The sequence below is a fragment of the Peromyscus eremicus genome, chromosome 7, assembly GCF_949786415.1.
Source record: "Peromyscus eremicus chromosome 7, PerEre_H2_v1, whole genome shotgun sequence".
Classification (NCBI taxonomy): Eukaryota; Metazoa; Chordata; class Mammalia; order Rodentia; family Cricetidae; genus Peromyscus; species Peromyscus eremicus.
Window position 1 is genome coordinate 52572799 of NC_081422.1, and position 17634 is coordinate 52590432.

At 51.1% G+C, this 17634-nt stretch overlaps 1 protein-coding gene across 5 annotated transcripts in view; it reads right to left on the reverse strand.

The window, feature by feature from the left end:
• The window catches only part of Ccdc33 (coiled-coil domain containing 33), a 101919-nt gene extending 85063 nt beyond the window's left edge, over positions 1 to 16856 (reverse strand). For 4 of the 5 annotated variants that reach the window (XM_059267993.1, XM_059267991.1, XM_059267992.1 and 1 more), the window contains exon 1: positions 709 to 1099. In XM_059267993.1, the coding sequence (XP_059123976.1) occupies positions 709 to 729 (21 nt within the window). In that variant the 5' untranslated portion in view covers positions 730 to 1099. Of the gene's footprint in view, positions 1 to 708; positions 1100 to 15153; positions 15290 to 15392; positions 15721 to 16546 lie in introns of those variants that run through there. The other variant, XM_059267989.1, reaches the window with a different exon arrangement.
• Positions 16857 to 17634: the final 778 nt, after the last annotated feature.

Genomic DNA, 17634 nt, shown 5'->3' on the forward strand with positions numbered 1-17634 from the left:
TTCAATGAGAGACCCTGAATCAAAAAATACAAGGGGCAGGGGTGATAAACAAAGACATTTGATGTCTGCTTCTAGCCTGCATGCATGCACACATGCACACATACCTGCACACACACGTACACACATCAAGGAAATACGAATATATGATAGTGTAATGCATCTTTAGCATGCACCCACTGCCTCTGGTCTGTCCTTACAGATAAATGACACAGCCATAGGTCTGGCTGGTGAGAGGTAAGCAAGCCCTTATGTTGAACTATTGGCGTTTTGTGGCTCTGGTCCCCTCCTGGCAGGTTTTTGCTGTTCTTCCACATCTCTTTATTGAGCTCCTATCTGTCCTGTGCACTGTTCTGAGTGCTGGGGAGACAGCAGCAACCAAAACAGACTCCTCCCCAAACCCCTTCTTTACAGAAGGTCAAGTTCTGTGTTCAAGGTGAAGGCAAGGGTGAGGCGAGAGAAGGGAGAGCCATACAACCAAGGATGGTATGGCAGCTGACGGGCAACATCAGTGGGCTCTCAGGCAAGGGCAGGTCAAGTCACCCTTTGAGAACACTGCGTTTCATCTATGACGGCCTCAGAGAACAGAGCATCTAAATCACCACTCTCATTTTACAGCAGGGACTGAAGCCCAGAGACGGGACACTTTGGTCAGCATCAGAGAAAGAGGATGAGGTCACGCAGCTGTTACAGACTCTGTCCCAGCCTTACCTTTGTCTTTTGTCGTCCCATCCTCTTGGGGGCAGGAGTGTTCACTTAACAGTCTTGGGGGTTAGGGTCAGCGTTGGGTCTTGGCAGGTGATCACTCAGTCATCCGTTGGCCCTGCCAGACAGCTGGCCCAGGTGCCTTGAGTCTTTGCCCATCAGTGTGGTCCCATGAGTGCCACACACAGGCTTTGGGGGCTGGACCGGGTAGGGGAAGGATGAGTGGGTGAATGCAATCTGGATCTTCCTCAGAAGTGAGAGATTTTGTGGGTGGAGGTGCTTGGGGGTATTTGGGCCATGGCCAGCTAAGCAGGGAGTTAGGGAATTGATTCTTGGCACCCTCAGGAGGGTGAAGTGGGGTGATCCTTGCTCTGCCCAGTCCTGGGAAAGTACAGAGTTTTCCATTCAGTCTGATCTCCTAGGCAACACTGTATGACATCACAGGGCAGAATCAGTCACCCAGATGCAATGCAGCAGGGTGGAGTCAAAAGCCCTCCTCTCTTTCCTCAGAACTGCCTGGTGTCCAGTTCCCACTTTCCGGTTCCTGCTGCCCGTGACTGGCCCACCGCACTGTGTGCCCAGTCCCTTGTAGTTCCTAGAACAGCCTAGGAGACCTAATCACTGCCCTCAGAGAAGTCGCCATAAAGTTCTATTGCTCTTGAATCAGTAGCCATCTAGCCTCTTTGGGTATTTAGAATCTTCCTTCTGCCTAGCCATAAACACAGCTGGGGAGATGGCTCAGTGGACAAAGTGCTTGCCTTGTGATCCTGAGGACCTGAGTTCAGATCCCTAGCACCCATGTAAAAATCAGGGCACGGCTGCATGCATCTGCAATCAGCACTGGGAAACAGTGGTAGGTGGTGGACCCCACTGAACTCGCTGGCCATCCTAGACAGTGGGTGAGGCCCAGATGCCATAAGAGAACCCACCTCTGGCTGAGACTGAGGCGCCTCTCATTTGCACCCCAGATCCTTTCTTCCTTTTCCACTGTTCCGTGCCTCAATAGGTGATCCTCGGCGATGACCACACTGGCCTCTAGTTGGCCTAGGCTTCCTTGAGGTGCCTGCAGGGATCTGGGGAACTTCATCCACATACCCAAGGCCACTCGGGCTGCTGTCCCAGAAAGCTTGGGCTGAGTTCCTGTTCCCAACTCTTGCCCTTCAAGCCTGGGGTCACAAGGTTGCTTGATCTGACAACACCCTTCTTGTCCCACTTAAACCCGAGGCGGCTGTTACGTGAGTCCCTCTTGTAGGTCTGTGCTCATACTTGATATCCTACAATCACCGCCATCATCATCCTCTCCCGGGCACCTTTGTACACCCCAGCATTTAATGGACACATACTGAGTGGGGGCTCTTCCCAGCAGCTATATAACTGGCTCAGTTAAGCCTCACATTATGATCCTTGGAAACAACCTTTTCCACTCTCTTCGTCAAATGAAGAGGAGATGCCCTGAGGAAAGAGACCTGCCTAAGGTCACCCGGCTCTGAAGATAGAGCTGGGATTTGAATCCCGGCCTGCTGGCTGGGAAGTCTGTAAGCACAGCCAGCAAGCCCTGCAGGCTCTCCCTTCCCTTTGGGAGAAGGAGTCGCATTCTCCTGACTTCTCTTTCAAAATCAGGGAAACGTGGAGAGTGTTAAGACCAGACCCGACTATCCGTGGGTTGTTTTTGTTGTGAATGTTTGGTGCTGGCGATTGACCCTAGGCCATGGTAGGCAAGCCCTCTGCTATGGAACCACTCCTCAGCCCTTCCCAACCTTTTGAATAGGGCGGGCAGATGGCCCAGGATCGCCAGCTAGATGGTGGCATCCAAAAAGAGCAAGCTGGTGTGTCTTGGAAGCTCATCTGAACAGAGTGGCCTGGCATCTGGAGGTACCCAACACTAACAGATCAGTTGTCCCCGTCCCCCAGCAGGTAGGCGCAGGACCACTGAGCTGTGGCTGGTAGTCTTAACGTGGCCCTGGTCCAGTTTGGGTCAAGCCCTGTGGATGCAGGCTGCAATGACAGAACCTACTGGCCGTTTAGGCCACAGTTAGCAGTGGAGGGTCCAAGTGACTACTTCTGTCTCCCCTCAGTCCCTCAGTATGCAAAGGGAACCTCAGTAAATGGCAACTGGGCTGAATTGGTGTGTTCATGTTTTTGTTCCAGGCCATCTCTGTGACAGCTTCTGTGGCTGTGTCTTGTGGCCTCTTGTTCTAGTGGCCTCTAGTCCCCAGGACAATTAGGCCAAGCACTAGCAAGTGAGCAGGAGTGACTGTAGCTACAAAACACATGATATCTTGAAATCAGTGGGACCCACCTTTAGCCCCAGTTTGCTCTAGCCACTCTGACCTTAGTAGCCTCTGACCTAAGCAGCTGTGTTGACTGACTCCATGTAGAGGGACAGAGAGTATTAGACAAGAGAATGGGGGCCAGGAGGAATTGGGCAGCCCAGAGAAGGTTTCCCTCTCATTTCTACAAGTTTATGTGATAGAGAGCACCCATGGCCCTGGCTTTACCTCCAGCAGACACAGGGGTGACCTCACAGAGAGTAGTACTCCTATTGGCTGGTTCTGCTTCCATCTGCTTAGCAGGCACATTGATTGATGGCCCCATTGGAAGATTCTTCTCAGTGTTGAGTAACCAGAGCTCCCATCGAAGGCAGCTCAGGTCCCACTGCCAACTCATAAATCACTTTGCTAAAGATGCAGCATGGCTTTTGAACATTTTTCTTTTAAAAGAATCGATAACTCGTTAACAAGTGATTGAATAAAGGGTAAGCGAGGAAGCTACCCTCTATTCCCTTCCATTAGGCAGGGGCAGTGGTGGTAGGTCCCCTGCCAAGGTGGAGGGTGTCTATTTAGCAGGAGGCTTTTGTGGATCAACCAATCTTCAGCATACTTTTGGGTCCTCTCAGCCCCACCTCTTCCACCAGCCTGGCCTGTATGCCCCAAGAATGTCCGTCCACCTCTCCTCCCTCCACCCGCTATGTTCCAGCCTCCCCTGAGTAGGCAATGGTTTCTTCAGCCTTTGGGACCATATGTATGCTGCTCTATCTGTCTGACAGTCCTTCCCCGGCCGAAATCATAGACAGTTAACCACCACCAAATCTTCCCTGAAACCCGACCCCACTTTCTTCCCCACATAATTGTATCAGACCCACAACCCACAGACATCCCCACCAGAGCTCATGACCCACTATTTACTTCTCTAGGACAGGGTCTGCCTTCCTTGAGGGCAGGAACCATGCCTGGGGAAGCTAGGTCTCAGGGGCAGCACAGCACAAGGTCTGTATCAGGTAGGTGCTTGGTGAGGGAGGAGATACATTAGCATTGAACGCTTCCCCACATCTTCTACATTAGCCTGGGATAGTGATGCCTGTTTCTCTAGTGTGGTACCCCTTGGTGCCTTTCTCCCCACAAGAGTGGAGAGCATCTGCAGATCTCAGAATGACTAACATTCAGTGGATACCTAGAATGTCACAGAACAGTTCTATGCGCTTTGTATAGGTTAATCCTCTCTCTAGTTCCTATGTATTTATTGTTGTTGTTTTGAGACAAGTCCTTGCTATGTAGCCCTGGCTGGCCTAGAACTCCCTATATAGTCCATGCCGGCCTTAAACTTGTGGTGTTTGTATGGCCTCTGCTTCCTGCGTGCTGGGATTATAGGTGTGTACCACCATGCTGGGCCTGCAGTTCTCATTTTAAAGACAAGGGAACTAGAGCTAGGAATGTAGTTCAATTGCTAGAGTGTCCGCCTAGCATACACAACTCTGTCCCCAGCACTGCATAAAACTGGGCATGGTGGCACATTCCTGTGATCCCACCACTTAGGCCAAGGAGGATATGAAGTTCAAGGCTACACAGTGTGCTTAAGCCTAGGCTGGGTTACATATTGAGAGGAGGAAAAGGAGGAAGAGGAGGAGGAGGTGGAGGAGGAAGAGGAGGAGGAGGAGGAGGAGGAGGAGGAGGAGGAGGAGGAGGAGGAGGTTGAGAATATTGAAGCCACGCTAAAGAATTTGTATTCATCACAGCACTCTCCCTTACTGAAGTGCCTATAGGCAACTTGGGATTAGTGGGGCGTTAGAGCCCAGAGCACCCACCCCAGGATGAGTCTAAAGGTTGGCACTGCAGCCAGGATACAACAGAAGGGCTGACGAGCTCCAATTAGAGGGAACTGCTTATTCAGGCAGCCTGAGCCTGCAATGGCTCTCTCAGACCTCCAGCTCAGCACTGGCTACTCCTGCCCATGCTGCCTGCTGCCTCCACTAGAGAGCAGAGCCTTTGGCCCTAATCTCATTTGAGGCCATGAAATCACATTTGCAGTGTGTTAATGCAGCATGGAGCTGGCCCAGCTGTCTTGTCTCCTGGCAGAGAGAGGAGCCTAGAAAGCCATCTCGCTGGGAGGGAAGTCTCTTCAGGAACACCAGGAGACAGAAAGCAATTACTCTGTAAGAGGAAGATTAAAATAATGTCTACACTCGCCAATGCTCACCCAATTCAGCACCATTTAGCTGCAATGACTTGAGGCACGTTTTCTCCTGTAGGGAGAGGGGGGACGCCATAACCAGGCCCTCACCTGCCCGCTAGCTCACCACCTCCCCAGTAGTCTCCAAGTCCCCCAAAGAAACCATCATCTCCAAAGCCCCGTGTCTTTGCCCAGCTGTCCTCTGTTTAGAATATAGCCTCCAGCCTTGTCTCTGCCAGTAACCTGCCTGAGGATCCAGCTTCCCGAGCTCCTGTTCTGGGCTTCTATGTACTTTACAACTGATCTATACTTCTGTCAGGGCATCTTCCCCAGTCCTTATGATCCAGGAATGGAGCTACACAGGTGAAGTCCCACAGCCGAAGGTCAGCAGAACTTCCATTACCTACCTTCCTACTTTACTATCCTAACTATATATATATATATATATATATATATATATATATATATATATATATTCCACATTCATTGATTCAATCAGCCTTTGATTAAAAATATATTAAATGTATATTATTAAATTAAATATATATTTTAAGATATGTTTTTAAACCTTTGGAAAAAATAGTTTCTAGGGTTGGCATGCTTGACATGCTCAAGGCCTAGGCTCGATCTCTGGCACCTTGAGAACACTAAAATAAAATTGCATCTGCACTGACTGTATAGACTTTTGAGTCTCCGAACAATACAGTGCAACTATCTACATGGTACCTGCGTTGCGTTAGGTACTGTAAGAAATCTAGAGATGAGTTAAAGAACCAAGTGCCGCTGCGTACTCCTGTAATCCAAACACTTAGGAGGCTGAGACAGGGGGATCACAAGTTTAAGGCCAGCCTGGGATGTCTAGTAAGACCTTATCTCTTAATAATAATAATAATAAATTTAATTATTATATTGTAATGTATTATATTTAATTATTATAAAGACAGATTATACAGGTTCTGTGCAAACACCATACCATTTTACATAAAGAACTTGGGCATCTACAGATTGGGCTTTTGAGGGGTCCTTGGCACCAGTTCTCAGGATACCAAGGGCAACAGTATCATCTTCTCTTCGGTTTCTTTAGCTCTCCCAGAGGGAGCCGATTTGTGTACCCTCCTTACCCGATAACTTTGTGCTCACTATGTTGCTCTTGTCTGCCTGAGGGTTCTGAGAGGCTAGACCTGGCTCAGGACCAGGGATCAACAAAGCCTGCCTCCTGCAGGTGGCAGGTCAGGGTCCTTCAGGACGAAAGCCAGGGGACCTTCCAAGTTGTCTATTTTTTAAGGAGTTTGGGGGATCCTGTCTCCTCCAAGAAGCCTCCCAGGACTGCAGGGAAGCCAGCAAGTCACTTGATCTCCACAATCATCTTTCGAGGGAGGTATTATGGCCTTTCTACAGAGAAGGAAACAGAAAAGTAACATGACTCCCGCAGGAACAGGAGGAGGCGGTGAATTGGAACTCAAGCCTGAGTCTAAAGTCTGGCGGTGGCACTTTGTTGGTGTAAATACACACACACACACACACACACCATCGTTCTTCAGGCAGCATATCAGAAGGTTTACTCATGTGCTGGGAATTTTTATGCAACGTTTCTTCTAAGTCTCATGAGCCAGTTCTAGTGGGTCACAAGGTTTATCCTGAACTCTGCACTCTGACAACCCCAACTTCACTCCAGCCTGGCTCTCAAGCCACTCAGTGCCCCTCCCTGTGGGGGTCAGCTGAACACTGGGTTACCTGTCTTGGCTGCTCTTGGTATGATATATCATATCATATCATATCATATCATATCATATCATATCATATCATATCATATCATATCATATCATATGATGCCACCAGGAAGCAAACTACTTCCTTATGATCCTATCCCAGGGGCCAAGAAAGTAATTAGGGCCCCCTTTCAAGGGACTGAGGCAGAGCTTGCAAATTGTGAGTCTGCCTGGGCAGGGGTGCAGCTGGTCATCCTCTCACCCCTACCCTGGTGCTGACTGCTAGAGCAGAAAGTCTGGAACATGCTACGGAGAGCAGGATTCCAGCTTGGCCTTTGCTGCTGACTCGGCAGGACCTTGCCTTCTCTAGGGCTTAGTTCCCTCCACAGAAAGTTCCCTCCACTGTCAAGGCCACCCTGCCCACTGTCTAAGACCAAGGTGACGCTCTAATGCAATGGTCTTCAACCTGTGGGTCGAAATCCCTTGGATTGAATGATACTTTCACAGGGGTTGCATATCAGATATTCTGCACATCAGATGTATTTACATTATGACTCATAACAGCAGCACAATTACAGTTATGAAGTAGCAACGAAATAATTTAATGGTTGGGGTCACCACAACATGAGGAACTGTATTAAAGGGTTGCAGCACTAGGAAGGTTGAGAACCACTGATTTAACAGGCTTTGTGGATGCCCAGTGAGTTCTGCCTTTGTCAGTCTGGCTCAGAGTAGCCTCCAAGACAGAAATCCCAGAGTTCCTGGAGATGCCACCTCCTCTTCATCCCCTCAGCATACCTGCAATTCTCTAGTTCCTGATTTCTCCCTACCAGCCAGTCCCTTGCCCAACTCTATATCCTGCCTCTACACCGTGCTCTTTCTGAGAGTTCCATCAGAACCCTCTCTCTTCCGCCCCATCTGTCCTTGAGGCAAGGCTCAACCATCTCCCTGATGTCTGTGAGGGGCTTTACACCGTGCAAGCCTCACACCCTCCTCATCGATAGGCACCACTGTACCCATTGTTCGGCCGAGGACTATGAGGCCCAAGGAGGTCAGTGCCTCCATCTGAGTTGTAACTGTTCAGATGGAGCTGGGAACTGAGGTTCAAAGTCTTCTGAATCCTTCAACAGCTGCTTTTCTGCAGTCACCTGAGTCCTTGGGGTTCACTTAGAGATTTTGTGGGTTTGGAAAGTCACTGTCAGTGCCTCCCTGGGCATACCTGGGCATTTCCCCAAGGGCTGGACACACAGAAACTCAGTCTGCTGCTTGGGAGAGTGAACAGAATGAATGAATGGATGGGCAGATGGATGCATGAATGGCTCCCTCCCTATGTCAAGTGAGGTTGGACCACAGTAACACAAGGCAGGCTGTAGGCGCCACATGGAGGAAGGACACCCATATGCATGCTCCATTTATCCTGGAAAAGGGACTGATCTCTGCTGACCCTGAAACTTTGCAAACCCAACCTAGGCTCAGGGTGGCTGTGCTGACCTCTGCCTGGGAGGCCAACCCTCGCTGAGACCAAAGCAACCAGGCTGTCAGCTTTCCCTGCTGCCTGCCCCTGTTTGCTGTCAGAGTTGTATTAAATACCAGTTTCACACAGCGCTTTAATCTCACCTCATACATCACACATGCCATGTCCCCAAGCCTCTTAGTCACTTGGGAGAGATTGTGTTTGGGGGATCTGTACAGAGATGAGGCCAGGAGGCGTGGGTCTAGATGTGGAGGCATGTGTGTGTTTCTTGTGAGCTTGTCTTTGTGAGAGGTTGTGGTGTGTTTCTGCGTACCTATAAACACTATGTACATGTGTGTTCCTGTGAGCCTAAACATCTGTGAAGGTGACTGCTGGAGATGAGAGGCGGGCCACCTCTCTCTCTCTCTCTCTCTCTCTCTCTCTCTCTCTCTCTCTCTCTCTCTCTCTCTCAGGCATCCAGGAGGTGTGAGTCAGCACCAGTCCTTGCTGGTGGGAGAGGGGAGAGGCAGCGAGGAGGCGGCCAGCAGGGCCATCTGCTCCGCTCTGTTCCCTTACAACAATCTGCTAAGGGAACTACTTCCCAGACTAGCACCCAGACTGGCCCTCTCTCCACCCTGCAGTCTGGTATCTGACCCAGGGATGTGGGACTCACAAGTCCATAGCACCCCTCTTTGGGGAGACTGGCCAGGCTAGAAGGAGCACTCTTGTTTTCTAGGTGCAGAAATGGAAGCCTGTACTATTTGCTTGTTCAACACAGGTTTCCCTGTGAGCTTGCTGCTAGAACAGCCGGCTTTCACTAAAACACCTTCTGCAGGGCATACTGGACTGTGCATTTTCACTTAAATCTTCCCAGCAACAGCAGACATACGAGTTGTTCTTACCCATTTCACAGGTGGGGAAGTGGAGGCTGAGAATGTCCTGTATCTTGTACAAGGTCAAGATGCTGCTAGATAAACCAGAGCTTAATCTTCATCCAGGTCATCTTGACCATGTGCCTGCCTGCCATTGAAAGCTGGCTGCTCTGTCCACTCAGCTGATAGACCAGGGGCCCCACGACAGGAATCCAGGCCTATAGAGGCAGCTTGAAGATCAGTCAGGGTGAAGGCAGAGGACATAAATACAGGACCCCTACAACTTACGCATCTTTGAGTCTCATCCAGGATAGCCACACTGGGTGGGACCCCTGGGTCTTCCCGAGAGGATTCCTTGAATAGGAACTATTTCATTGCTGGTGGCCAACAGGCTATTATGGGAACAGTCAGGCCCTGGCTCCTCCCCTTGGTGTGTGTGTGTGTGTGTGTGTGTGTGTGTGTGTGTGTGTGTGTGTGTTGGGGGAGGGGTTGGAAGTACTCTCTGCCCCACCCTCCCCAGGGCCAGAACTGGCCACCCCACTGCTCTGCCAGCAGCGGACTTACTGCCATAGAGACAGGCTGCACCCTCCCTGTGTGGTGACAGCACTCTCGGAGAACGCCTCGACAGGGCCTTTGTTCCTCAGAAATAAAAGAAAATCGAGCTACAAAGGGAAACCTCAGGTAGCTTTTAGCAGGGCTCAGCTGCCTGGGGCAGAGTGTGTTTAAGCTGGAGGCACTTGTCACTGGAGCTTGAGGGGAGCCCCTCAGACCCCGCCCAGTCCCTATGTGGTAAGCCGGGCGGGCGGGTGGAAGTCCCATGATCACGTTTACTTAAGAAAAAAGCTCTTTCAAATAATGGCAGAGGAGGAGAAAAAAAAATCAATGAAAATTGATAGAGAATGTAAAACAGGCCTCTGTGTGTGTGTGTGTGTGTGTGTGTGTGTGTGTGTGTGTGTGTGTGTAGAGAGAGGGCACGGGGGGGGGTGGAGAGAGAGAGAGAGAGAGAGAGAGAGAGAGAGAGAGAGAGAGAGAGAGAGAGAGGGAGAGAGAGCATTTGCCAGGGCCCAAACTGACCTGCTTGGGGCTCCAGGCCCAGGACGGTGGGGGCGGGGAGTCAATCCCTGGCACGTGCCTGCAGAAGGGCGCTGGTGGCTGGGGGAGGGGGTGGCAGCTGAGTCTCTAACTCGAGTTAAGAGAGAGATTAATATATTCAATCTGCTCCAGGGTAATTGAGGGAACAATTGGAGTGTTTTTCTAAAGCCCATAAAACTGCCTCATTTGCAAGGAAGAGCTAGCTGCCTTGCTGCAGTCCGCAGATTTGATGGAGGCAAAAGAGGCAGAGAAGGGGGGGGGGCTTTGGGATCCTAGTACAGGGCAGACTGGGGGGTCAGCCACATCAGCCAGGGCAAGGGGCTGGCAGTCCAGTTCTAGCCTGCTCTCTCCCGCGGCACCTCCCAAAGCTTCCTTTATCTTACTCCCAGAATTATTTTCTCAACCCCATCTCCCAACCTGTGAAATGGGCCACAGCACTCCTCTCTACCAGGACGGTGGCAGGTGGAAACTTTTGAAAGACCAGGGAAGCGGGCTGGCACTGAGGGACGGGGGCACGAACAAAGAGGTGCCCAGGTTTCCTTCCCCACCCTCCAGGCCAGTCCCCTGAGAGTGAATGGGCAGTAAAGAGTGGAGTTAATGAAATCCGCATCGTGTGCCTCTCCCGCTTGAACCACTCCAGTCTCCAGGGCAATGGGAATAGCACATGCAATAGCAAGCAATAAAAGGCATAATGAATTTAAAAGCAGCTAGGAGAGGGAGAGTGAAGACCGGCAGGGCTCTGGCCTGAAGCTGGAGGGTTCCTGGGGTAGCGAAAGTGCTGGCCTGTCGCTCTAGCCAGAATCGGGACTTGGAACAAACAGGCTGAATGGGGGTGGGGAGAGGGAGCGAACAAAGGGAAAGGAACCGTAACCCCGCCGAGGTGTAGGGACAGAGGGGAGAGGCGAGGTAGCAGGCCACTCCGCTCGCTCCGTGGCCGCTCGGTTCGCCTCCACTTCTTCTTAATAAAAGCCCCCAGCTTGTTAGTGCCAGAGCCACGGTCGGAATCCACAGGCTTAGAGCCAGGTGCTTCGCATTTGGTGATTGCTTTATAGCTTTTTTTTTTTCTTTCTTTCTTCCTTTCCCTGTTCCTCCGGGGCAAAAATAATAATAATAATAAAATAAATAAAATAAAAAGGTGTTTTAAATGGAAGAAATAAAAAAAAAATTGAAAGCGTCCTTTAAAAGGCTCCAGGGAAACAGAATCATTTCCATGAAACAAAACTGTGATTGTTTGGGAGAGGAGGCTGCAGGGAGGGTTCCCATCACACCCTCCTCCCCTCTTCCTGGGAACCACAGGGTCTTGCAGGAGGAAATTGAGGTTTGCAATGGCAGGAATCCCCAAGGTAGCCCCCGGAGCTGCTAGCAAGGAATTAAACTCGATGTTTCCAGAAACTCCATCCCTGGGAACTTCCAGCCCAAAGTTTCCCTCTTCAACAGCCCTGCCTGTGGGACAATGTCCCTGAACTTTCAGGGAAGCAGTGGCCCTTGAGGGAGTAATGGCTCAGGACCCAAAGTCCCTTCCCTCCCCCACCCCACTGAGGGGTGTAATTTTGGGGAGTTGGTCAGAGCTCAGACTTGCCTGTACTTTCTACCCTCCTCCCCTCAGAAGCCCTTTGTCTAGCACGGCACAGACCATCTACCTCTTTTCCGATCACTGCCCCTTCTTCTGGGCAAGGACACATGACACATGATTCGTCATATGATCTCAAAGCTGCCAGAAGGTGAATTCGGGCAGTACCAGGTGTGGGCAGACACCTCAGGAAGCCCCTGTGCCCTGGGGGAGGGTGACAGCCAGCGGTTACAGAGAACCTGAGGTAGCTTCTGCCTGTGTGCTCCCAGGATCCTCCTTTGTGAGTCAGAACACCCCGAGGGACCTCCATATTGAGCCTCTGGCTGTCCATGTTGGAAATATTCATGGCAACGGTTCCTGCTAACCGCCCCCACCTCCAGGAAAATATTAGCTCAGAGCAACTGCATTTGGTGTGACCCATTAAAACCAAGTGACCTGTGCACCATGGCCAGGAAGCAGAAGGATTCAGACTCAGTCAGCAGACATTCACACTGAGCTCTGATCCTGGTCACTCACTGAGCCCTGTCCCTGTCACCCAGTTAGATGCCTGCCTGCCCTTCACCCCATTGCTCTATTTTCCCCCACCCCAATGCCCTTCATCTGCTGTGGCTTGGGAAAAAAAATGGCACACACTATGTAAAGCAAAAAACACTCATGAAACTCAAGGTCTAAGCTGAATAGATTGTTGAGACACCTGGTACCAACAGGGCTGAGAATAGCCTGGAAGGAATGAAATCCACGTGGTAAGGCTTCCTGGAGGAAACGGCTTTGAACTGAAGCCTCTGTCTCTGGAACCCAGAAATCTGTCCCTAGACTTGAACTGAATTTTGCTGCAGTTGTGCTGCAACCCCAAATTCCAAATTCTCTGCTGTCCCTTCTCCTGTTCACAGCCTACCTCTCTCCAGTTCCTTCTCCTCCTCTTCAGTTCTCAGCTAGAAAGCCAGGGGAAGCCCCCCTCTCCTGGATAGAGTCCCCCCTTCCTTATGACATCCTCTTATCTGGACATCCTTGTCCCTATCCACAAGGCAGGGAGACAGTATGGCTATGAGGGCCCCTATGGTTCCAGGCCACAGGTCCAAAGAACCGCTGGGCCCCACTAGCCTTTTGTGTCCTGCCTAGGCCTCCAGGTGACAAAAGGAGGGCCCTGCCTTCCTCAGCCTGAGCTGCTGGCCTGAGCCAGTCTAACTACAAGCATGTCCTCTGTTCACAAGGAGCCCTCCATTGTCTGTGGGCTCCGGCGCTGTCATCAGGGCTGTGATTGCTGACCCCCCGCCCCCACCTAAGGAGAGTGATTTTCCTCTCCCTTGAAAGCTATTTTCTTGTCTTGGTAGAAGCAGACATCTGACACTTTAAGAGGGAGTGTGGCGCAGAGATGATGACTTTAAATAACAGAAATTAGAGCTGCGGAGGTCGAGACAGCCATCTCGCCAGCCCCCTCCCCCCAGCAGTCCCAACCTCTTTCACCCCCATTTTACACCGTAGCCTGAATGCACTGCCCATGCGGCCCAGGCAGGCCAGGCCGTGCTGGGACCCAAAGAACAGAGACAGCTTGTTCCTGGGTTCTGAGCCTCCTCCCTAGATAGCACTGTTACACTGAGGGGTGGGGCCCAGGCTCTGGACACAGGGAGCTTTCAGATTCACCTAGGCTACCCATCTCATTTCACAACAGAGCAGAATGGAGCTGAGCACAGAGCGGGTCAGAGAGGTGTGTTAACTGATTCAGAAGTGAATGCACAAAGATTAGAGTGGGCCATGTACGAGTAGAGCCAGGAGGCCTGGGCAAGAGCAGCTCCTCCTGGGTCCCTGTCACACGCCGCCTGCTTACTTTACCTAAAACCCCTTCCTTAGAGACCCCTCCCATGCCTCCCCATTGCCTTCAGAATTGAATACCCACCTCTGCTCTTGGCTGTGGTAGCTTTAGTGCCTCCTACTTCTTCCCCCGTTAGGACCTCTCCATGACCAACTCAGTCTACCTCCCGGGCGCTACTCAGTGCCAGCCTAGATTGTGTGCAAGAGAGAGAGACAGAGACAGACAGACAGACAGACACACATACACAGAGGGAGAGAGAGAGAGACAGAGAGAGACAGACAGACACACACACACATACACACACAGAGGGAGAGAGAGAGACAGAGACAAACACACACACACACACACACACACACACAGAGGGAGAGAGAGAGACACACACACACACACACAGAGACGGGGGGGGGAGAGACGGGGGGCAGGATAGCTGTGCATTTGGAGTGCCACCTCAACTTGTCCCTCTGCTGCCAGCTGAATCATCCCTTGCTCTTTGCTAGCTTATACTAGACCTCACTCCTGGAACCTTCTCCCCTAAGCCTAAAATTGTCACCCCTAAACCTCACCCACCTTGTGTGAATCTGACACAGCCAAATGTGGAATGGAGGAGTGAACAGACAGATGAGTGGACAAGGGACGGGGGACCCCTCTCAAATGATGGAGGAGTAAACAGACAGGTGAGTGGACAAGGGACGGGGAACCCCTCTCAAATGATGGAGGAGTGAACAGACAGATGAGTGGACAAGGGACAGAAGACCCCTCTCAAATGATGGAGGAGTGAACAGACAGGTGAGTGGAGAAGGGACGGGGGACCCCTCTCAAATGATGGAGGAGTGAACAGACAGGTGAGTGGAGAAGGGACGGGGGATTCCTCTCAAATGATGGAGGAGTGAACAGACAGGTGAGTGGAGAAGGGACGGGGGACCCCTCTCAAATGATGGAGGAGTGAACAGACAGATGAGTGGAGAAGGGACGGGGGATTCCTCTCAAATGATGGAGGAGTGAACAGACAGATGAGTGGACAAGGGACGGGGAACCCCTCTCAAATGATGGAGGAGTGAACAGACAGGTGAGTGGACAAGGGACAGAAGACCCCTCTCAAATGATGGAGGAGTGAACAGACAGGTGAGTGGACAAGGGACAGGAGACTCCTCTCAAATGACGCATCTTCTGAGAAAACCTTTTCTAGACTTATACTCCCTCTTCAGAACATTCCTGCCAGCCTTGAGGACCATGTGTGATACCCATATTGTATCCAACTGTATTGTATCTAGTGACACTCCATTCTTAGGGGCTGACCTAGCCTTGGATTCCACAAGCTACTGTGTTCTACGATTCCCAGTAGATGTTGAGATTTAGTGGAATCCAGAATCCTGGGTGTGTTTTCTCCATCCGTGAAATGAACTACTGCTTGCTCTGTGTATTCTCAACTGGACATGATGCCTGGATGCAGAACATGGCCATAGTGGGAGACCTCCCACAAAATGACTGGCACCCCTCACCTGAGCCTTATGCTGCCAGCGTTCTGGTTCCCAGCTAAGTTCCTCCTGGTCACTGTTGGAGCTGGATGGGCTCACAGAGAAGACTTCTGCCTTGTAACTCAGGACCTCCCTCAAAGTCTGCTGAGAATGTAGCAGACTGAGGTTGGGGACCTTAGGGCTTCACACAGCCGGTTTAATTCAGAGGCTGTGTCCTGAGCAGGGACCCAGGAGCACCCACCTGTAGCTCTGGATGTAGTGACATCAGTTCTGGCTGGCTGGGCTCCACAAGGCAGTTTGAGACAGAGGACCTAGGGGCTCGGTGCACGTGGAAGGCCACACTGTAGGTCAGGCCCCCACAGTGACGGGCTGTGGGGTCCTCACTAGCTCGGAGAAGAGCCAGGTTGCCGCAGTAACGATACAGGTCCTCATGCTCCCGTGCTGTGAGGTTCATTCGGGGCTCATCTGGTCGTGGGTAGATGGGAAAGATAGCCTCACCCACCCTCTGGGCCACCTGTCCTGAAGATCCATCCAGCCTCAGTGCCTCTATGCGCAGATGTGCATCATTCTGCCCGTCATTCTTGCAGAACCCTGGGTGAAGAACATGGGTTTGAATATGGTCTCCGGGGATCCCCTTTTTCTTCCAGGGAGTAAGAAGGACATCCAGGGCCCTGGGGCATCTTGAGCTGAACCCAAGTCTGCTTAGCTAAGATTTCTTTTGTGGGTGACCCCTCACTCAAGGCTCCTTCCCTTTACTTATGCTTCATGTGAACTCACTAGAGTGAGGAAGGAAAGGCTTATAGCCTATGGGAATCATTCCAGGTCCTGACACCACTGTGGACCAGGGAAGAGTTTGGCCAGTCCCTGATTTCTGGCCAGCCATAGACTTGGACTTCCACCAGGAAGCCTACCTGGGTAGCTCTCATTCATTCTAAGCCTGAATCTTCTAAATCACTTAGCTAATTTTGACTTAGGATTCCTGCCTCTTTGTATCCAGTCCGGAAGCTCCCAGAAGGCAAGACCAGGGTCTTCTATCCATCTGTGTCTGTCCATTCTCCATTCCTATAACCAGCAGGTGCTTAGGGGACTTCTGGCATTATTCCATGTTCACTGCAAAGACTAAAGGTGCTTTGGGCTTACTTCTTTCAAATTCATGCCTTCCCTTTAGTTCCTCTTCACCCTTGCCCCCTGTGAGAACAGTGTCAGCATCCCATGGTACACTGAAGGAAACAGGGGCTTTTACAGGGCCAGCATTTGCCCAAGGTCACACAGTCACACAGGCAGAGCTTGGAAATCCATCCAGAACTCTGCTCATGGCTTTCCCAGGTCCCTTGGAGCTCCCCAGGGTTCTGACAAGGTCTAGGGCAGAAGTCCCAAGGACCCTGCTTCCTCCCCAACCCCTGACTCCTCTTTGTACCTTTGGGCAAAGTAAAGATAAATTTGTTCCTGGTGAAGGTGAGGCTCTGGTCAGTATCCTGCTGCTCAATGACCTCAGTGACAGCAGAGCAGGCTGGGAGGGGGTCCCCATCATTGATGCGCAACTGCACTCCAGCCCCAGAGCCTGCCTGTAGAGGATTCTCAGCTGACAGCCTCAGGGCATATCTGCCCTCCTCATTAAATCCCACACTCAAGACCTCAAACTCCAGGTCCAGTGTCATCTCTTCAGCCTTCAGCCTCTGGCTCAGCAAGGATGCAGGGAGGTGGAGATCAGGACCTCTGAAGGCCATGGCTTCAGCCAGGGTCAGACCTCCAGGCAGAGCTCCGTCCTCTCTGGCTCACAGTCCCATCCTAGTCTGGAAGCAGACAGATTGGGTAATTGGGGCCACACCTCACCCTTCTCTGTTTGTTTGAGAAAGATCCAGGCAACAAGCCAGGAAACAGCCTGAACTGGGAAACAAAAGCAGCAATGATTTCTTCCATTTAGCATTTGATCTTCCAGCAAACATTTATTGAGAATCTACTGTATATGAGGCGCTGTCTTAGGCATTTTGAATACAGCAGTGAACCGAACACACATTTCTGTCCTCAGCCTCACCCCCACCCCCGCCAAAGCCTGTCTTCTAGTGAAGGCAGCAGGCTGAGAAGACAAGCATGAAACGTGGAAACAAATGGCCAGGGCTGGGAAGCTGGCTCAGTCAGTGAATGACTTGCTGTACGTGCACGAGAACCCGAGTTTGATTCCCAGAACCTATGTAAGCTGGGAATGGTGGTGCATACTTATCATCTCAGCATTGGGAAGGTCTAGATAGGTAGATCCCTGGAGCTGGACTGTCAGTCTAGAAGAATCAGTGAGTTCTTGTCTCAAAGAATTCCTGTAAAAGGTTCCTGAGGAATAATGCCCAAAGTTGATGGCTGGCCTCTACATGTGTACCTGTACGTACGTACGTGTGTACTCATAAACATATATGTATACTCTTAAACCTATACACACAGTATATGCACACACACACACACACACACACACACACACACACACACACACCACCTAAAGTTCTCAAGTATACG